The sequence below is a fragment of the Trichechus manatus genome, unplaced genomic scaffold, assembly GCF_000243295.1.
Source record: "Trichechus manatus latirostris isolate Lorelei unplaced genomic scaffold, TriManLat1.0 scaffold00090, whole genome shotgun sequence".
NCBI lineage: Eukaryota > Metazoa > Chordata > Mammalia > Sirenia > Trichechidae > Trichechus > Trichechus manatus.
This window is the reverse complement of record NW_004444026.1, coordinates 4940148-4955566: the sequence shown is the minus strand read 5'-3', so window position 1 is coordinate 4955566 and position 15419 is coordinate 4940148. Positions and strand designations below refer to the sequence as shown.

Here is a 15419-nt window from a genome sequence, read left to right as displayed (position 1 = left end):
ATAACTATAAATAGATATAATCCATATAAACAAAAGTTCTTCCGGGTCCTCAAATTTTTCTAAGAATATAAATGAATCTTGAGACCAAAAAGTTTGAGAACTACTGTTAATAACACTGTATCAGTACTCCATAGAAAGTATTTCTTCTAAAATTTAAGAAAAGATAAAAGACACAGACCTCATTATCAAATTATAAAGATTGATGATAATTTACTGAGAACATGATCACTATATAAAGAGAGGCAATCATTTCAGAAATGGGATTGGGGTAAAAACAGTACTAGGTTTCAATCACCTTCTTTTTCCTCCTAACTCCTCCCTCCTCCCCAAACCACTCGCAGAAACTAAGAGCAAAACTGATTTAATAGGGTTTCAGCTGCTTTCCTTTATCACCTACTACTAATGAGCTGTGCAAATGTCCAGGCTCATAATTGTAGAAGAAGGGATATAAGTGAATGAATATGTATAAATTAGGTGATCTGAGGTCCCCTAAATGAGCCCCACTGACTCAACTGATAAAAGCTACCTGTGACATTTCTTACATGTATCAGCCCTATTCTAAGGAAACCAGAACTACAAAAAGAAAAAGGTGGTAGATAAAGAGAGAGTGGAGAAAGGAAGCTTTCATTCTGAGGGGTCACAGAATTTTGTTAGGTAACAAAATCTTCCGAGTGTATGATTAAACTTTGGACATACTTAAACAGAACTCACCCACTGTACATAATAGGGAGCCTATTAAAATCTAGACAGTAGTCAGTTCAACACTGAATTGTATTTTAAGGTCATTCTGAAATTGAAAAATTTGAAATTGTGAGATTTTTCTACAGAAACATTTCCACAGCTGATGGTTAGGTTCCCAGGCTATCCCATAAGTGCTTGTTCTAAGGACATAAACAGTACGGTATATTTGAACCCCATGCTCCACTAGAAACACTTGGAACTCTGAAATCTAGAGCTGATGTTTCTTTGAACTCTCACTGTATCAGAGTCCCTCAGCTCCAAGCAAGTTTGGAGTAGCATCAAGGGATGAGAGGTTAGTGCAAGTCACTGTGGCTGAGGAGCTCCCAATTAGGAAAACAAACAAACAAACAAAAAAAAAGAATTGGCATCAAAGACGCAGACAAGAGGACTCCAAGGGAAGGAAGCAGCAATGGCTTAACAGCACTTAAGACCAAGGCTAGAGTCTATAGCAGGGTAAAGCTTACGTAGAAAAATGAATAAATGCCAGGAATAGCTTTCACGGAAAAGGGTGCTGAGGATGTGGGGGCAGACAGAAAGGTATCCACAAGAAGACAGTATACCAGAAGGGAGGACAACAGGCAAAATGTACTGAAGACGGCTGCCAGTTACAATAATGGTAATCACAGATACAGAGCTTTACTGAGGTTATTAATTACATTATGGGTATTCAACCTCATGGAGGCTTGTAGTGCTTCTGGGAGTGGAAACAGAATTGTACAGTATGAAGAAATAAAAGCATTAAAATTGTTTAATAAAAAGTTTTATAAGTTATTTCTATTTCCAAAATTAAACCAAATATTTTACCCACCATTTAAAATTCTAGACTCCTAGAAACCCAATCCAAGAATGAGAAATCCATATCCACAATTAATTATCAACATAGTTTATAGATTAAAACAGAAATAATGAACTCCCATGTCTCATTCTCTAACTAAACTCCGTATATATTTTAACATTATTGTATTAGAAAATCGATACTTTATTCCTTGGTCTCTTCCATCTGCCTGCCAGGCCTTGATTTTAACCCTTATCAAACTTATAACCCAATATAAAAAAAATAAGTAAATAAGGTCTTGCCTCAGACCTCTATTGCCAGAGGATGAAGAACTCATTCAGAGTATCCTGAGGACAAAGTATCTGCAGGAGGGCCAGTTTGGGGTCAATACAGCCACTGGTCCAGCAGAACCACACCCCTACTCCCTAGACCCTTGCACATGGTAGGCTGGATCCCACCAATATTGGTCAGCACTAAGAGACCCCAAATAGAACTGCTAACGAAAAACCCCAAGCCGCAACATGAAAGGATGGCTTTTGGCACAACACTTTGATCAAAACTAATGCTCTGGCTACTAGCTCTTGACCATGGCATGACTGAGGCCTGAACTTGGCCAGTCAATGTCTTGCCTATCTCTCGTGACTTTTCAGTTGTAAACTTGGCCAACTGATCACGCTCCTATCTACCTAACTCTTCACCGGAACTCAGTTTTATATCTAAAACTGCCTGCCACTTCCAGGTGCCAGCCCTGGTGAGAAGCTCCTGTGTACTCCTGCCCCTGCTACCTGTCTTCAGGCTGCAGTGGTAATCCGGCTAGCATGGTAGAATCCTGACTAACAATGACCAATGTACAAGAGAGAGGGTTGTAGTCAACAGAGCATATTTGAACATTAGTCCAGGATAGGAATGGGCTTGAATTTATTCTAAAATGCCAAATCTCATTCATACCATTTCGAACAAAACACAAAAGTTTAAAAAAAAGGATTTTCAGCTCTTTCCTTATTGATGTAGAATACAACTTAGTTTCAATATAGCAAACGGATTTGGATAAACTCTAGAGTTTGTTTTAATGGAAATATATCTGTATGTGTAGAAGTTTAATTTGCATATGTATTTCATAGATAAAGAGACATTTTATAAATGAAAGTGTTTACTTAGCAAACAGCCATATGGACACAATTATACTTATTTAATATAAGAAAATAAGTCACTTACAGAGAAGTAAAAGAAAATTGATACTATTAATAAGTATTAATAATCATTCATACATACATTTTTTTAAGCAGGTATTAAAGGATATCACCATTCTTAACACAAATAAAATATTATAATGTCTGAATTTCTCCCAAAAATACCACATATAATTCAGACTTGTTTTTTCTAGTCAAATTAGTGAAGTTTAACATACTCCAATGTGTAATTAAAATACCTCCCCAGTGCTTTTCCACATCAGCACCCCAGCTACCTGCTACCATTTCTTCAGTTAAACCTAACTAATAGAGGTCAGCCCAGTCAATACTACCAAAGATGAAATCTGACTTCCATGAACATGTCTCATTCATTTCTGATCCTTACAAAATGGCACCGAACTTGGAATGGAGTATGTACACCATGAGTGTTTACTGACTGAGAGAATAAGTTTGAAAAAGAAAGATAAAGTACTCCAATATGTAACACTGAGCTATGTATTAGAAAAGCTTATTATATTAGTATGCATTCCATCATTTTATTAGTAAGAAAGTTAGCAGGCCAAAGGCCCATACCAACGCACTTTCAATACATCATTCCATAGAGAAAAAGAAACCCACATGAAAGATTCACAAAAGGCAGCCAAAAGAAGTTATTTCTCCCGAGTTATCTCTCCCCCCATAAAAGCATGAGGAAAAGCTGGTATCAGCACTTCTTAGAAAGGTCATGCTGTTGCATTGCTACTATGACACAATGGTTAGGAAGGAAAGGAAGATGGTTTATTAGTTCACTCCCCAAGAGGATTTTTCTGGCATTGCACCAAGTAATGGGAGGTGATGGACTATGCAGTACAGCATAAGGAGGTGAAAAAGAGCTGACAATTAATTCATTGTCTTCCGAATGACTCAACTTTGTAGGGACCATGCTAATATAGTCAAAGCAAACACTATAACAATAAATCAGGCAATCATGATGCAAGAGAAGCTACATCCAGAATTATGGATAAAAACTTACCACCTAGAAGGAAAATTTATTTTAAAAATGAATCCAGAGGAGGAAAATAAGAGAAATATTTTCGTATGGTTAGTTTTTATCATAGCTACTATACAGTCAACATACTTCTAACAGCATGCACTGTAAATAAGGATAAAGAAAACTCTAATACAGTCAACTTGAACATAGAGACTTCTAAGTATTTAGTACCTATTTTTAAACAAAGCCAAGATCCAACAATAGTCACCAATAGCATGATCTTCAAGATGGCATAGAAATTTACTGTTATTTACCATTTTCTTCCTTTTACATCAGTAATTTTGCTACTACAGCCCACTGTTAATTATCTATGATTAGCATAACTCAAGATAATATTAAAATGTTCATTTAGTCTCTTCCATCCTAGTTACCAAAAAGAATTGTGACACTTTATCGAATCTCCTTACAATTCCTCAAAAGGCATCTGAAGAAGGGGCAAGAGCAAATGGCTGAGATCTGTGGTTCTAAACCTGTGGGCAACAGACCCTGGCATGCCCACAGCTTGTGTGGACATCAAGCATGCCGACTTATTAGAACAAATATTTCACACTTCTATTTACTACTAAGATGTTTCAAATTATCATGATTACTAAAATACATGTTTATTTGAAAGCATTATTAAAGCAACGGTAGCTTTATAAAAAGCAATTCAGGATTTAACAGAAAAAAATAATCTAACAACCTCTACAGAAGGCCTATGAGATCCCCCCACCCCTCCATCCCCTACTCCCATCATTATGCATTTTCTCAGTTAACAGGCACTAAATGCACAGCTATCATATGTATGTTGATAGAGGTACCCTCAAAATACCTGACGTGGAAAAGCTTCCTCTTACTCAAAGGTGCTAGAAATCCCTAGCTTGGGTCAGTGTTATGTGTAGACAAACATACTCAGAATGCTCTCTTTCAGGCTGAAAGTTAAGAAATTGGGGAATGGGGGAGGAGAGCGAGGAAAAGGATGGGGCAGAGTTGCAGCTCTTATCACAAGACGGCAAAGACGAAAGTAATAAAAAACTTGTTTCACTGGTGACAGAAGCATAGGTCAGGGCAATCCACTGATGGATCATCCCCTTAGAAGCTGGATGAATATAAGATTCTGATATTTATTTCAAGGGTCATACTATGGGAATCCCAACACCCTCATTTCCACATGACAACCCTATTATCTGAGAATGGTCCCTGAAAAGTATCTAGATTTTTAGTCTATGTCATCTCTGGATGCAAGCCACATATGCCTTCAAGCCACGAAGTTATTCTAAATTCACCTCTTGCTGATTACACAAAAGAAATTCCTAGTAGAGTATGTGAAGACGGTGTTAAAATTGATTCTATCACTGTATCTCCTCTTCACATTTCTGATAGTGGAACCTTTTTATCTCCAGTGCTCTTATAATAGACACTCCCCATCTTAATGGTCTTTAACAGCTCCATTTTGCCTTTCTTAAAAAGGAACAATTCCAAATAAGCAAATTATGTGGCCTTTGGACTTTCAAAATAAATTTTGAACCAATCAATATCTAATTAGTTCTTTTAACAGAATGTTTTAAATTGTAAGGTAAAGTATATCATACCAAATCAAGGGATGATCTAAACCCTCTAAGCACACAGAAAACCTGATCTTTTCTGTTCAAAATAAACGGACTTGGGGCTATGAAATTATTTTTGTTCTAAGTATCTGTAGTAAACTAAAACATTCTCAATTTCTCTACTATGAACAGTTTAAATAAATCCTAAGATTCCACTTCTGTAAAAGGTGGAAATTTATGTACAATTATAAATTTAAGAAGTCCACCATCTACTTTAAATAGAAAAGGAGAGGGCAATTAGATTAGTTGATATTTCAACTAATAAAAGGCCAGGTGAGCTGAGCAGTACAGAAAAGACTGAGTTCTTAGATTTATTACTGTATTTAGTGAAAATACAGCTGACATTCTCAGGTCTAACTTTTATCTTCTTTTCATCATTGCATATCAGTCGTTATACATAACCAAAAAACAAAACAAAACAAAAGCAAAAGCTCTGTCTCTGCCACCTAGTGGAGAAAGAAGATATAGAACACACATTATATGATAACTCAAGTCATCTAGATAATATGGTATCCACTTAAAATTATGCTCTATGTCTTGGACGAAGTACAGCCAAAATGCTCCTTAGAAGCAAGGATAGCAAGACTTTGTCTTACATACTCTGGATATGCTATCAGGAGGGACCAATCCCTGGAGAAGGACATCATGCTTGATAAAACAGAAGGTCAGCAAATAAGAGGAAGACCCTCAACGAGATGGACTGACACAGTGGCTGCAACAATGGGCTCAAACATAGAAACGATCGCGAGGATGGGGCAAGTGTTTTGTTCTGTTGTGCCTAGCATCTCTATGAGTCGGAACCAACTCAGCAGCATCTAACAGCAACATGAGAGCATATAAAATAAAATGTTATTTCTTTTTCCAAAAGATTTATGTTGATGTACCCACCGTGGGAACCATGCAGAGAACAAGAGAGAGGAAAACAAAGAATAATCATGTATGGGCACAAAAGCAAAGATAAGTTCAAGACATTTTTGGATTTCTGTAAGATAGCTTCACAAAACCTACACTTACATGGCCGTGTAGATCGGTGTTAAGAAGCATTATTGCACATGTGAGGCAATGGACTCCATCTAAAGAAAGAGAAAGGGACAGAAAGCTTTAATTCACTATTTTCAATTGGGCTAAGATACACACCTCTTATGATCATTAAAAATTATACATTAAGAACCGATGAAAACAAGATACTGAGCTAGGTACAATCATGTTCAATTGGCGGGAAAGAAAATGGGTAACAGTAAAATACTAAAAGAACTTCAAAACACAGAATTGGACCCTACTGGTAATAAAGTTGTTCCTTAACTCTCTGGAGAACAACTTGACAGTATATAACACACACTTTGAAACAGTGTCCTTTGACACAGTAAATCCACTTCTAAGGCTTTACACTAAGGAAACAATTAAGGTTCTACACAAAGGACAAGAATATCCAGAGTAGCATTGCTTACAATGGGGGACAAGTAAATGACCCCTCCAAAATATAGTTTTATTATGTGAAGTGATTAAACATTTTGTCCAAGTATTCATGTTGACATGAAAAAGATATTTCAAAGAAAATTATTATATGAAAAACCATTATGTACAGTATGGTTCTATTTAAATACACTTATACACTAGGAGAGTATACACCAAAATATTAAGAGATCATCTTTGGGTAGTGATATTATAATTTTTATGTATTTATACTTTCTGAATTTCCCATAACACAGGATGTGGAAATGAATATGAATTATTTAATACTGTAACTTTTTTTTTTTTTTTAATTTTCTAGAAGGAAAGTGAATTGGGAAAGAAGTAGAAGTTAAAGAAAACCAAAATTAGAGTCTTCCACTGTTTATACTTTAGGTATTATTTCTCTAAAAATATACACATGGAAATAGTTCTCTTCTTTCACGTCATTCTTAAAAGGTTGGATAGATTGGTCTAGGATACCATGCATCAGACAAAAGTATAACATTGAAATAGTCTATGAAGACCAAATATTAAATATTTAGGAGAAAATAAGGTTACCCAAACCAGAAAGATTGTCTCACACTTAAATGGAAGCATCACCCTTTACAAAGATACGAAAAAGCAGAAGAGTTAAGTTTGTTGTTTCCAAACCTAAGAACTGGTTCTTCTCCTTGCTCATTCTATACCAGTCATCAATCCATGTACAGTTGGTAATACCAGCTCCAGATGCAGTAAAAGTCTTATTAACTTATGCTAAATGGATAGAAAGGCCTGTCAAAATCACTGAGTTGATAAACTAAAGATGGTTAACATTTTCAGGTACATAAAGAAACTATGGGTATGTTACAGTTTTAGTATAGAAGGGGATTTCTGTTATCAAGGTCTATAAATGGATGCTACTAAATGACTAATGGCACATTCCAGTTCCATTTTAATTATCACAAATTCTCAAATAATTTAAAAGGAATTCCTGAAAGCATTTGTAAAAATCGGCATTGACTCTCAAATATCCTTATGAACAGCCAATTATGTGCACAAATCCATTTCCTTATTGTATCCAGGATCATCAACATCTTCCTTAGATATGAAGAAGTCTTCTAATAAAGACAACCCTCTTCTACTCTTTCTATCTCTAGTCAATGCTGAAGGTAAAAGAGATAGTGAATAACTGGTGCAAATGCAGTTGCTTTTTTAAAAAAAGGAACAAAGACAAGTTACCAGTTTACAGATAAGAATGGGACCTTAGTAATCAGAAGGTTAGTTAACTGAACCTGTAGCATGGCACATGGGGTTCCTATGAGTCCATATGGACTCGCGCCCCTAACAACAACACAGCCTTAGGGCGGGGAAGCAATCACTTTAGTCAATGTCAATAGTTATTCCAGTTAATTACCAATATTTAAACTAAGAGATAATTACTATTTCTTGCATATCTGGCCCCAGCAATTTATTTCAGAATTTGTAAGTTTATAAAAGATTTTCTAATAGCAATAGAGTGCACTTAACTTTAAACACTGAAAACTTAATTGTTGGAAATGAAATCAATGGAGAAAAGACTTCTCTTCATAGTTAAAAGTTACTTTTAACAGAAGAAAGGCCCGGCAATCTGCCTCTATAAAGATTACAGCCAAGAAAACTCTATGGAGCAGTGCTACTCTAAAAGATGGGGTCACCATAAGCCAGCGGCAATAATATTGAATAAGATGTTCTTAACAATTGGAGCCCACTTGGAATAAAGCTTTAGGCAATTTTGCTGCTGACTCTACCTTGTATTTAGTAAATTTAAATTTACAGAATGTGTGCCTAGAGATAAGATTAGTTCATTAGTCATTGTCTGTCTTTGAACCAAGCTTAGCTAATGAGCCAGTTGGTATTAGTCACAAATGAGTAGCAAGACCTCGCTATATGCTGGGTTGAGGGGAGGCAAGTCTGATCTCTAAATAATCATACTAAGCTTAATGTTTCTCTAACCAAAATACCATTTGCAAACCCTGACTCCAGATCTGTCATGTGAACTTTGTTGGCTAGGGCTTCAGATTTGTTTTACAGATCACAAATTAGGGATGTTTTTTATGATGTTGCTAACCAAAAAAACCCGTTGCCATCGAAGTCGATTCTGACTCACAGCGACCCTACAGAACAGAACAGAACTGCCCCATACAGTTTCCAAGGAGCACCTGGTGGATTTGAACTGCTGACCTTTTGGTTAACAGTCATAGCTCTTAACTACTATGCCATCAAGGTTTCCATGATGTTAGTAGGAGCTCGAAAATTGGAAAGAAGAAATTGTATGGGGTTTCCTCAGTATTGTGTGCGTGCCCTCAGGCCAGCCAGTCATTGAATTCTTGCTTACAAAGTCTTTGACCTGCCCTTCCCATCATATTGTAAGACCAACAAATATTTTCTGATTTTGTTTAAGACTGGAAGCATTTATGGAGACTTCCCAGTTAAATCTATGACAGTGTCAATTCAAACAATGCAATTAAATATATTCTGAAATAACTGCAAAAGAAAATTGAAATGTGTTAGTATGTCAGCTCTGCACCTGGGAGATAACTGTATATTTGGAATGCTTATGCTTCTCTGAATAAGCCATATCACAGGTTAACAAATTGTATATAGTTTTCCATATGCCCCTTCAGAAACCTGGTATTTTGCATATGATTGATTTTAGATTTTGAAGCTGGGGTTTGCCCATGTACTTTAAGATCAAAGTAGTGTGTGTGTGAATGCACTGTATTTGCAATTTTCAAGTTGTAATTTCCTACACGTTCATTAAATGTTTCCCCATGTGGTTTATTAAAAAATGGAAAGATTTTTAAAAAGTTTCTTTTTTAAAAAACAGTATTGTTAACGTAAACTAATAGTTGGTTAAAATCATAAATGGAAGTCAGTTGTGTTGCTATAATTAATATCAAACAAAAGCATGAGAGACACACTACAACCTCCAATGAAATTTGCACATCTTTCCAAACCTAACCACAAAACTTAAGCATACATATATTTTCATTAAGAAGTTTAAAGATCAGAGGTGTAGGAAAGAAGAAACAAGAAAACCAGCAATTTGCTGATTACAATATACCTTGCACATAATATCTAAGAGTGACAAATTAAAGAAAGTATATTGTCATTCTATGAAATTAAAAGACAAAGGTAATTAAAGAAGAGTAAAGCTCACGCCATCATAAAATACGTTTTCAAAGAATATTTAATGACTTGGAAAAACGCTCATATGAAAGAAAGACAGAAGGAAACAAAACTGTAACGATTCCAATTTGACATTAAATGTTGTATAAATGGACTAGAAGGAAGTACATCAAACTGTTAATAGTTACCTCGATGTAACTAGAACTACACTGACCATTTTCATGTCCTTCTTTAAAATTTTCTACATTTTCCACACTAAACACGTAACATTTATAATAGGGAAAATAGCCATTATTATAAGAAAGAAATCCAAGCATTTACATCAGATTACCTTGTGAAGTAATGGTATCTGGGTTACAATAAAAATATCTATTGGAGAAGTGTATTAAAACTCTCTCTCGTTCTTGAGTTTCTCCCACAAGAGAAAATGCTTTAAAGAAATACCTGGAAAAAAAAAAATTACAGGAAAAAAAGTAAAATTTTTAAAAAGGTTATCACAACTCGTTGTTTGACAGAGTTCATTATACATACACCAGAAACCAATTAATATATTCTATCATTTTTAAATCATATTCATGTTATTCAGAAACACAATAAAAATTTATATTGACATTTAAGTTCAATAAAAATGTAAATACAAAAGATGACAGGGTAATAATGTTGTGGCCAATATGTCAAGAAAGCCTTGAGAATGTAAGTAATTTCTCCACTATGACTAAGAGTCAAGTAGCCAATTTCAAAAGGTCTCACTCAGGGAGGAAAACCAAGGAATACTTCAGACAGAGCCCACAATCACGCAGGCTATGTTTTACAACTGCGCGCATCAGAGTTCTTTTACCACGGTTACTTGATTGTAATCTCCACTGGCCCACTGTTACACTCACAATTAAACAGATTCTCATTGACTTTATATTGCCTATCATCACATTACTAATTTTGTTATATGAAAAGGAAACTGGAGATAAAACCCCAGCTTATTCCTGATATCATGGAATAAATTAATTTACGTATTAAACGTCTTTGAACAATAGAAAATATACCCAGAACCACGTATCAATTTAATTCCCCTGGTGACACAGTTAGGCTGCTAACTGAAGGGCTGCAGGTTCAAACCCACCAACCAGCTCTTTGGGAGAAAGACCTAGCAATCTGCTTCTGTAAAGATTACAGCTTAGAAAACCTTATGGGGCAGTTCTACTCTGTCACACGGAGTCGCTATGAGTTGGAATCCACTCACTGGCACCCAGCAACAACACGAGTGTCTTCTACTATAAATAAATTCAGATAATCCTCACTTTATAAAGTAGATTCAGTTCCCTAAACATAAGATGGGAAAAATAATTTAAGAATTCTTACTACTGAAAGAAATCACCAATAAATCTTATTTCTACACTGAAAAATTACTCTTCTTCCTTATTATGGATTTATAATTTGTTAATTTAAACATAGTCAAACTTTTTCATAATATGTCTTTTTTTAATAAACCATATCAGAAAGCAAAGCAAAAATATGATCCTTTCTCTGCCCATTAGAAAACCTATAACATATGGGTACCCTTTACTCATGGAAAGGGCCACATGGAAAGTCACTGTTGTACATTCTAATCCAAACATCCTCATTTCACCTCCTCAGGCCTCAGTTTCCTGATTGTAAAATAAGAAAGTTATACAAGATGATCTCAGAATTCCTCCAGGATCTGACATTTTATAAATAGTTTATAAGATTCAATGCTTTACCTTTAGCTATTCTCAAAAATTTGCAGTACAGTGCGGGTGTGAAAAGTGAGGATCAATGTGTTTAAAACACCTTCATTCGAATAGATCAGCAAAAAGGGGATGCATCCTCAATCAGTTTCACAGACACTTTCTGCTGATTATTATACTGATATTCATTTTCATTCCATTCTAGAGTTAATTCCAAAGTATCATCTTAAAAGGGGATTTTGCTATTGTTAAGCAAATGCTTAGGAAAAAAATTACAATTCTACAGTCTATTAACTATGCCTTTTTTTTAACTGTTAATTCAAAAGTGAAATTCCCACGTTCCATTTTGCCTCAAGACTTACTTTGCCACAATTCTTTACTACGTCATGGATTTAGGCTTATAAGTAGAGGCAGAATGTGGGCTTATGTGTAATTTCATAAAAATAATACATTTTCTGCTAGGTTTAACATCTATAATGTAAACTGAGCTAAGTTCACAAAGTAACTGTGAATTTTAAAAATTAATAAAATCTGATTCTAACTTCAGCACATTATTTTCTCTTCCAAGAATTAATTATTTGGAAGCAAAAGAGTAGAAGCGGTGTTTAATCAGACCTGAGAGACTGATCCAGCGTCATTCCTGTGAAGTCAAAAAACTTCAGATATTCTTCTGCAACTAGTTTGCTAAATTCGTTGCTATAAGAAAACAGAATAGATGTGGTTATTAAAATCAAAACGACTAAGACACACACTCACACTCACATCCACACCCACACAACAGAATAAACTCAGACACCAGACTTGGGTCAGAACGTACTTTTTGCCTAGGTGCTTCGCAACATCCGACCTTTTGAATCTGTCTAGTTGATAAAGGCGTCTGGCCAACCTTTTGGCTGCTTCCACGTTGCTGCTGGTACCATTACTGAGACTTTCTGGGGTCTCCTTTTCCAGAATTTCAGTGCTCCCCATTTCAGAATGAGCTGCTAGCAGTGTCTTTTTCACCCCAGCATTGCTGTTAAAATTGATAAACAGGAGAGGAAGAAAAGTTTTTCTTGTGTGGCAAAAAGGCAGATACTTACACAATTATCATGATATTTATAGAATCAACTAAATGAAAACTATTTTAAATAAGATAATTTCATGCTAGTTATTCATAAAAATATTTTCAGTTACTATATTTCAAAGTGCTAGAGCTAAAAAGAAGTGACTTATATGCCCACTTAAACATCAGACAAGCAGTTCTCAAACTTTTTGGTCCCAGGCCCCCTTTTCAAGCTTAGGATGGCATGTACAAGTTTTCCAAAATTTGAATTTTTGATTAAAGACTCAAATTTTATCATTAGCAACAAACATTGTCATTTGTTTTCCTTAAAGTGACAGATTTGCCAACTAACAAGCTTAAGTAACCATAGCTTGTCAGTCAGTCAGTATTCAAGGAAAAATGGGTGTTCCATGAGAAAAGCAGCTAGTTTAACTCACAACCCAAGTAACTGTGCTTTCCCTAGAGACAGTCATCATTCCTCAGTAGGAGCAGAGGTGCTTCATGTATCACACTTCCCATTTCATCACACAGGAAACGTGTACGCAAAGGCTGAAGTGTAATAAAATTAATCATTTTTACTGCTTCATCAAGTACATTTTTAGATAAAATTGGCCTTTGTTTTTACTTTGAGTGCATGGCAGTGGAGGATCCAATGATTACTAGGACAGTTTGGTGCCACTGCCTTGATTTGTGCTAAGGTGCCAGTAGTTTTAGCCATGATTGCTTTTGTATCATCAGTACAAATATCAACACGGTAACAAGGAAAAAAGCCTGAATGTTACTATAAAATAGTTTTGACCTCAACAAACCTCCTGAAAGGTACTCAGGAACATTCAGGAGTCCACAGACCACACACTGAGAACCTCTAAGGGGTCAAAAACTTCAGTCTGGCATGTTCTAGAGTACATCATGCATTTGCAACACTGAATCCAATTAAGGTACAGTAATTGCCAAATCTTCATTTTAACTTGGTCACAAAACAAAGACAAGTTTATGATAAAAATACTGTACATAAATGGCCTGCCAACACACCTGAGACTCCACACCACAGGTAGTAAAATTGTCCTAAAAATGACCAAACAGTAAACAGGTTAACCCGGTAGTTCACAAAGTCTCTGTCATATAGTCTTTGTTTTTGTTGTTTCGTTACAACCCTTTAAAAATGCAAAAACTATTTATTCTAGGCTAGGCTGAGTTTGGCCCACGAGTGATAGCTTGCATGTCCTTGCTCTGCGTTTATAATACTTTAACTTGGCCTGAATTATAAGAACAGTAACCACGTACTGTCTAAACCAAGGCACTCTTAAGAGGGAACCAAAAAAACCAAAACCAAACCCATTGCCATCTCCGACTCATAGCAACCCTAAAGGACAGAGTAGAACTTCCCCATAGGACTTCCCAGGAGTGGCTGGTGGATTCAAACTGCCAACTTTTTGGTTAGCAGCGGAGCTCTTAACCATTGCAACACCAGGGCTCTTAGAGGGAACAGGAATGATAAAATAATTACATATATAATTGTTACAAAGCAAAACAGTATTACCAATCCAGTAAAAAAAAAAAAAAAACTGTAGATTTACACATGTAATAAAATGACAAAAAACCCACTGTAGCAAGAACAAATACATTTTTAAGTGGAACTGCTCGGCCTGTATTTTGTACTTATGTCACATATACCGAACTTTAATCTCTCATTTCCTACTGTTACACCAACTAAGCATTAGCTTCATTATCACCCAGAATACAGCCTGGGCTACTGCATAACCAGCTGGTACACCAAGGAGCCCAGAGGGGCTGCTGATCTAATGCTTCTCTAACCACCACTAGACTTCAAGGAGTTAGTTGGCCCTATCAGCTCCTCTTCAAGCATACTTTATCAGCAAGTACACTGCGCGCTGTCCTTGAAAGGGAGGTATAAGAGAAGAGGAAAGAGGCTGGTCACCCTAGACTCTGCTCACTGTATATGTTGACTCACACATTCCCACATTCTCGGGTGAGAACAGGGAAGAAGCTGGAAGTACAAAGTGGTAGCCTATCAAATTCATGCTAGCTTATTGTAACGATTAATAATAATATTTAATTTAAAAAAAGAAAAGTCTGAGTCAAATGCTAAACCAAAGGACAACAGTTATAAACCGGGGCCCAAGCAAACCAGGATGTAAGGTAACAATTTTCCAATAGAAATAACCACTCATTGAAATAAACTGCTTCATTATGACAAAATCTTCACGCTACTGCATTTAATTTTTTTTTATTATCCTAAGCTTTCCTTTATATAGTTCACATTATCAGACAGTTTTGTGAAATACAAACATCTTATCCTATTAGAAAATTGGATATTTAACTATTACACCAAGCAAACCTACAAACTCATAGAAGAAATTTACTTGAAAGGGTAACTCACAGTTAAGTTGTGTTTTTCCACATGATAAGGGTTAGAAGTGTAAAATATTCACTCCAAGAACTATGTCACTTACAATCAAGTAATTATTAGAATTACAAAAAAAATACCTCGAGTTGTACTCCTATGCTTTCTCTTCCTCTATATAGTAGCTATTAAGTAGAAAAAACAAACGTCAAATAAAGGTTTTCTTCTCATTTAAACTGCTACTTGTTGCTCACTATTCTCAGGGCAAATCCATGGCATGTATTTACTCACTCCATGCAAACAATGCAATTATACCACATAAATAGTACTGCAATGATTTATTCAAATACAACAGGTTTATCTTAATGAGCACATATTAAAATTTTTT

At 35.6% G+C, this 15419-nt stretch overlaps 1 protein-coding gene across 1 annotated transcript in view; it reads right to left on the bottom strand.

Annotated features, from left to right (window-relative positions):
* The window catches only part of PSD3 (pleckstrin and Sec7 domain containing 3), a 573181-nt gene that overhangs the window by 256124 nt on the left and 301638 nt on the right, over nt 1–15419 (bottom strand). The window contains exons 5-8 of the mRNA XM_012557204.2: nt 12442–12636; nt 12240–12320; nt 10253–10365; nt 6337–6395 (exon numbers count right to left, since the gene is read on the bottom strand). Of these exons, the coding sequence (XP_012412658.2) occupies nt 6337–6395; nt 10253–10365; nt 12240–12320; nt 12442–12636 (448 nt within the window). The remainder of the gene's footprint in view (nt 1–6336; nt 6396–10252; nt 10366–12239; nt 12321–12441; nt 12637–15419) is intronic.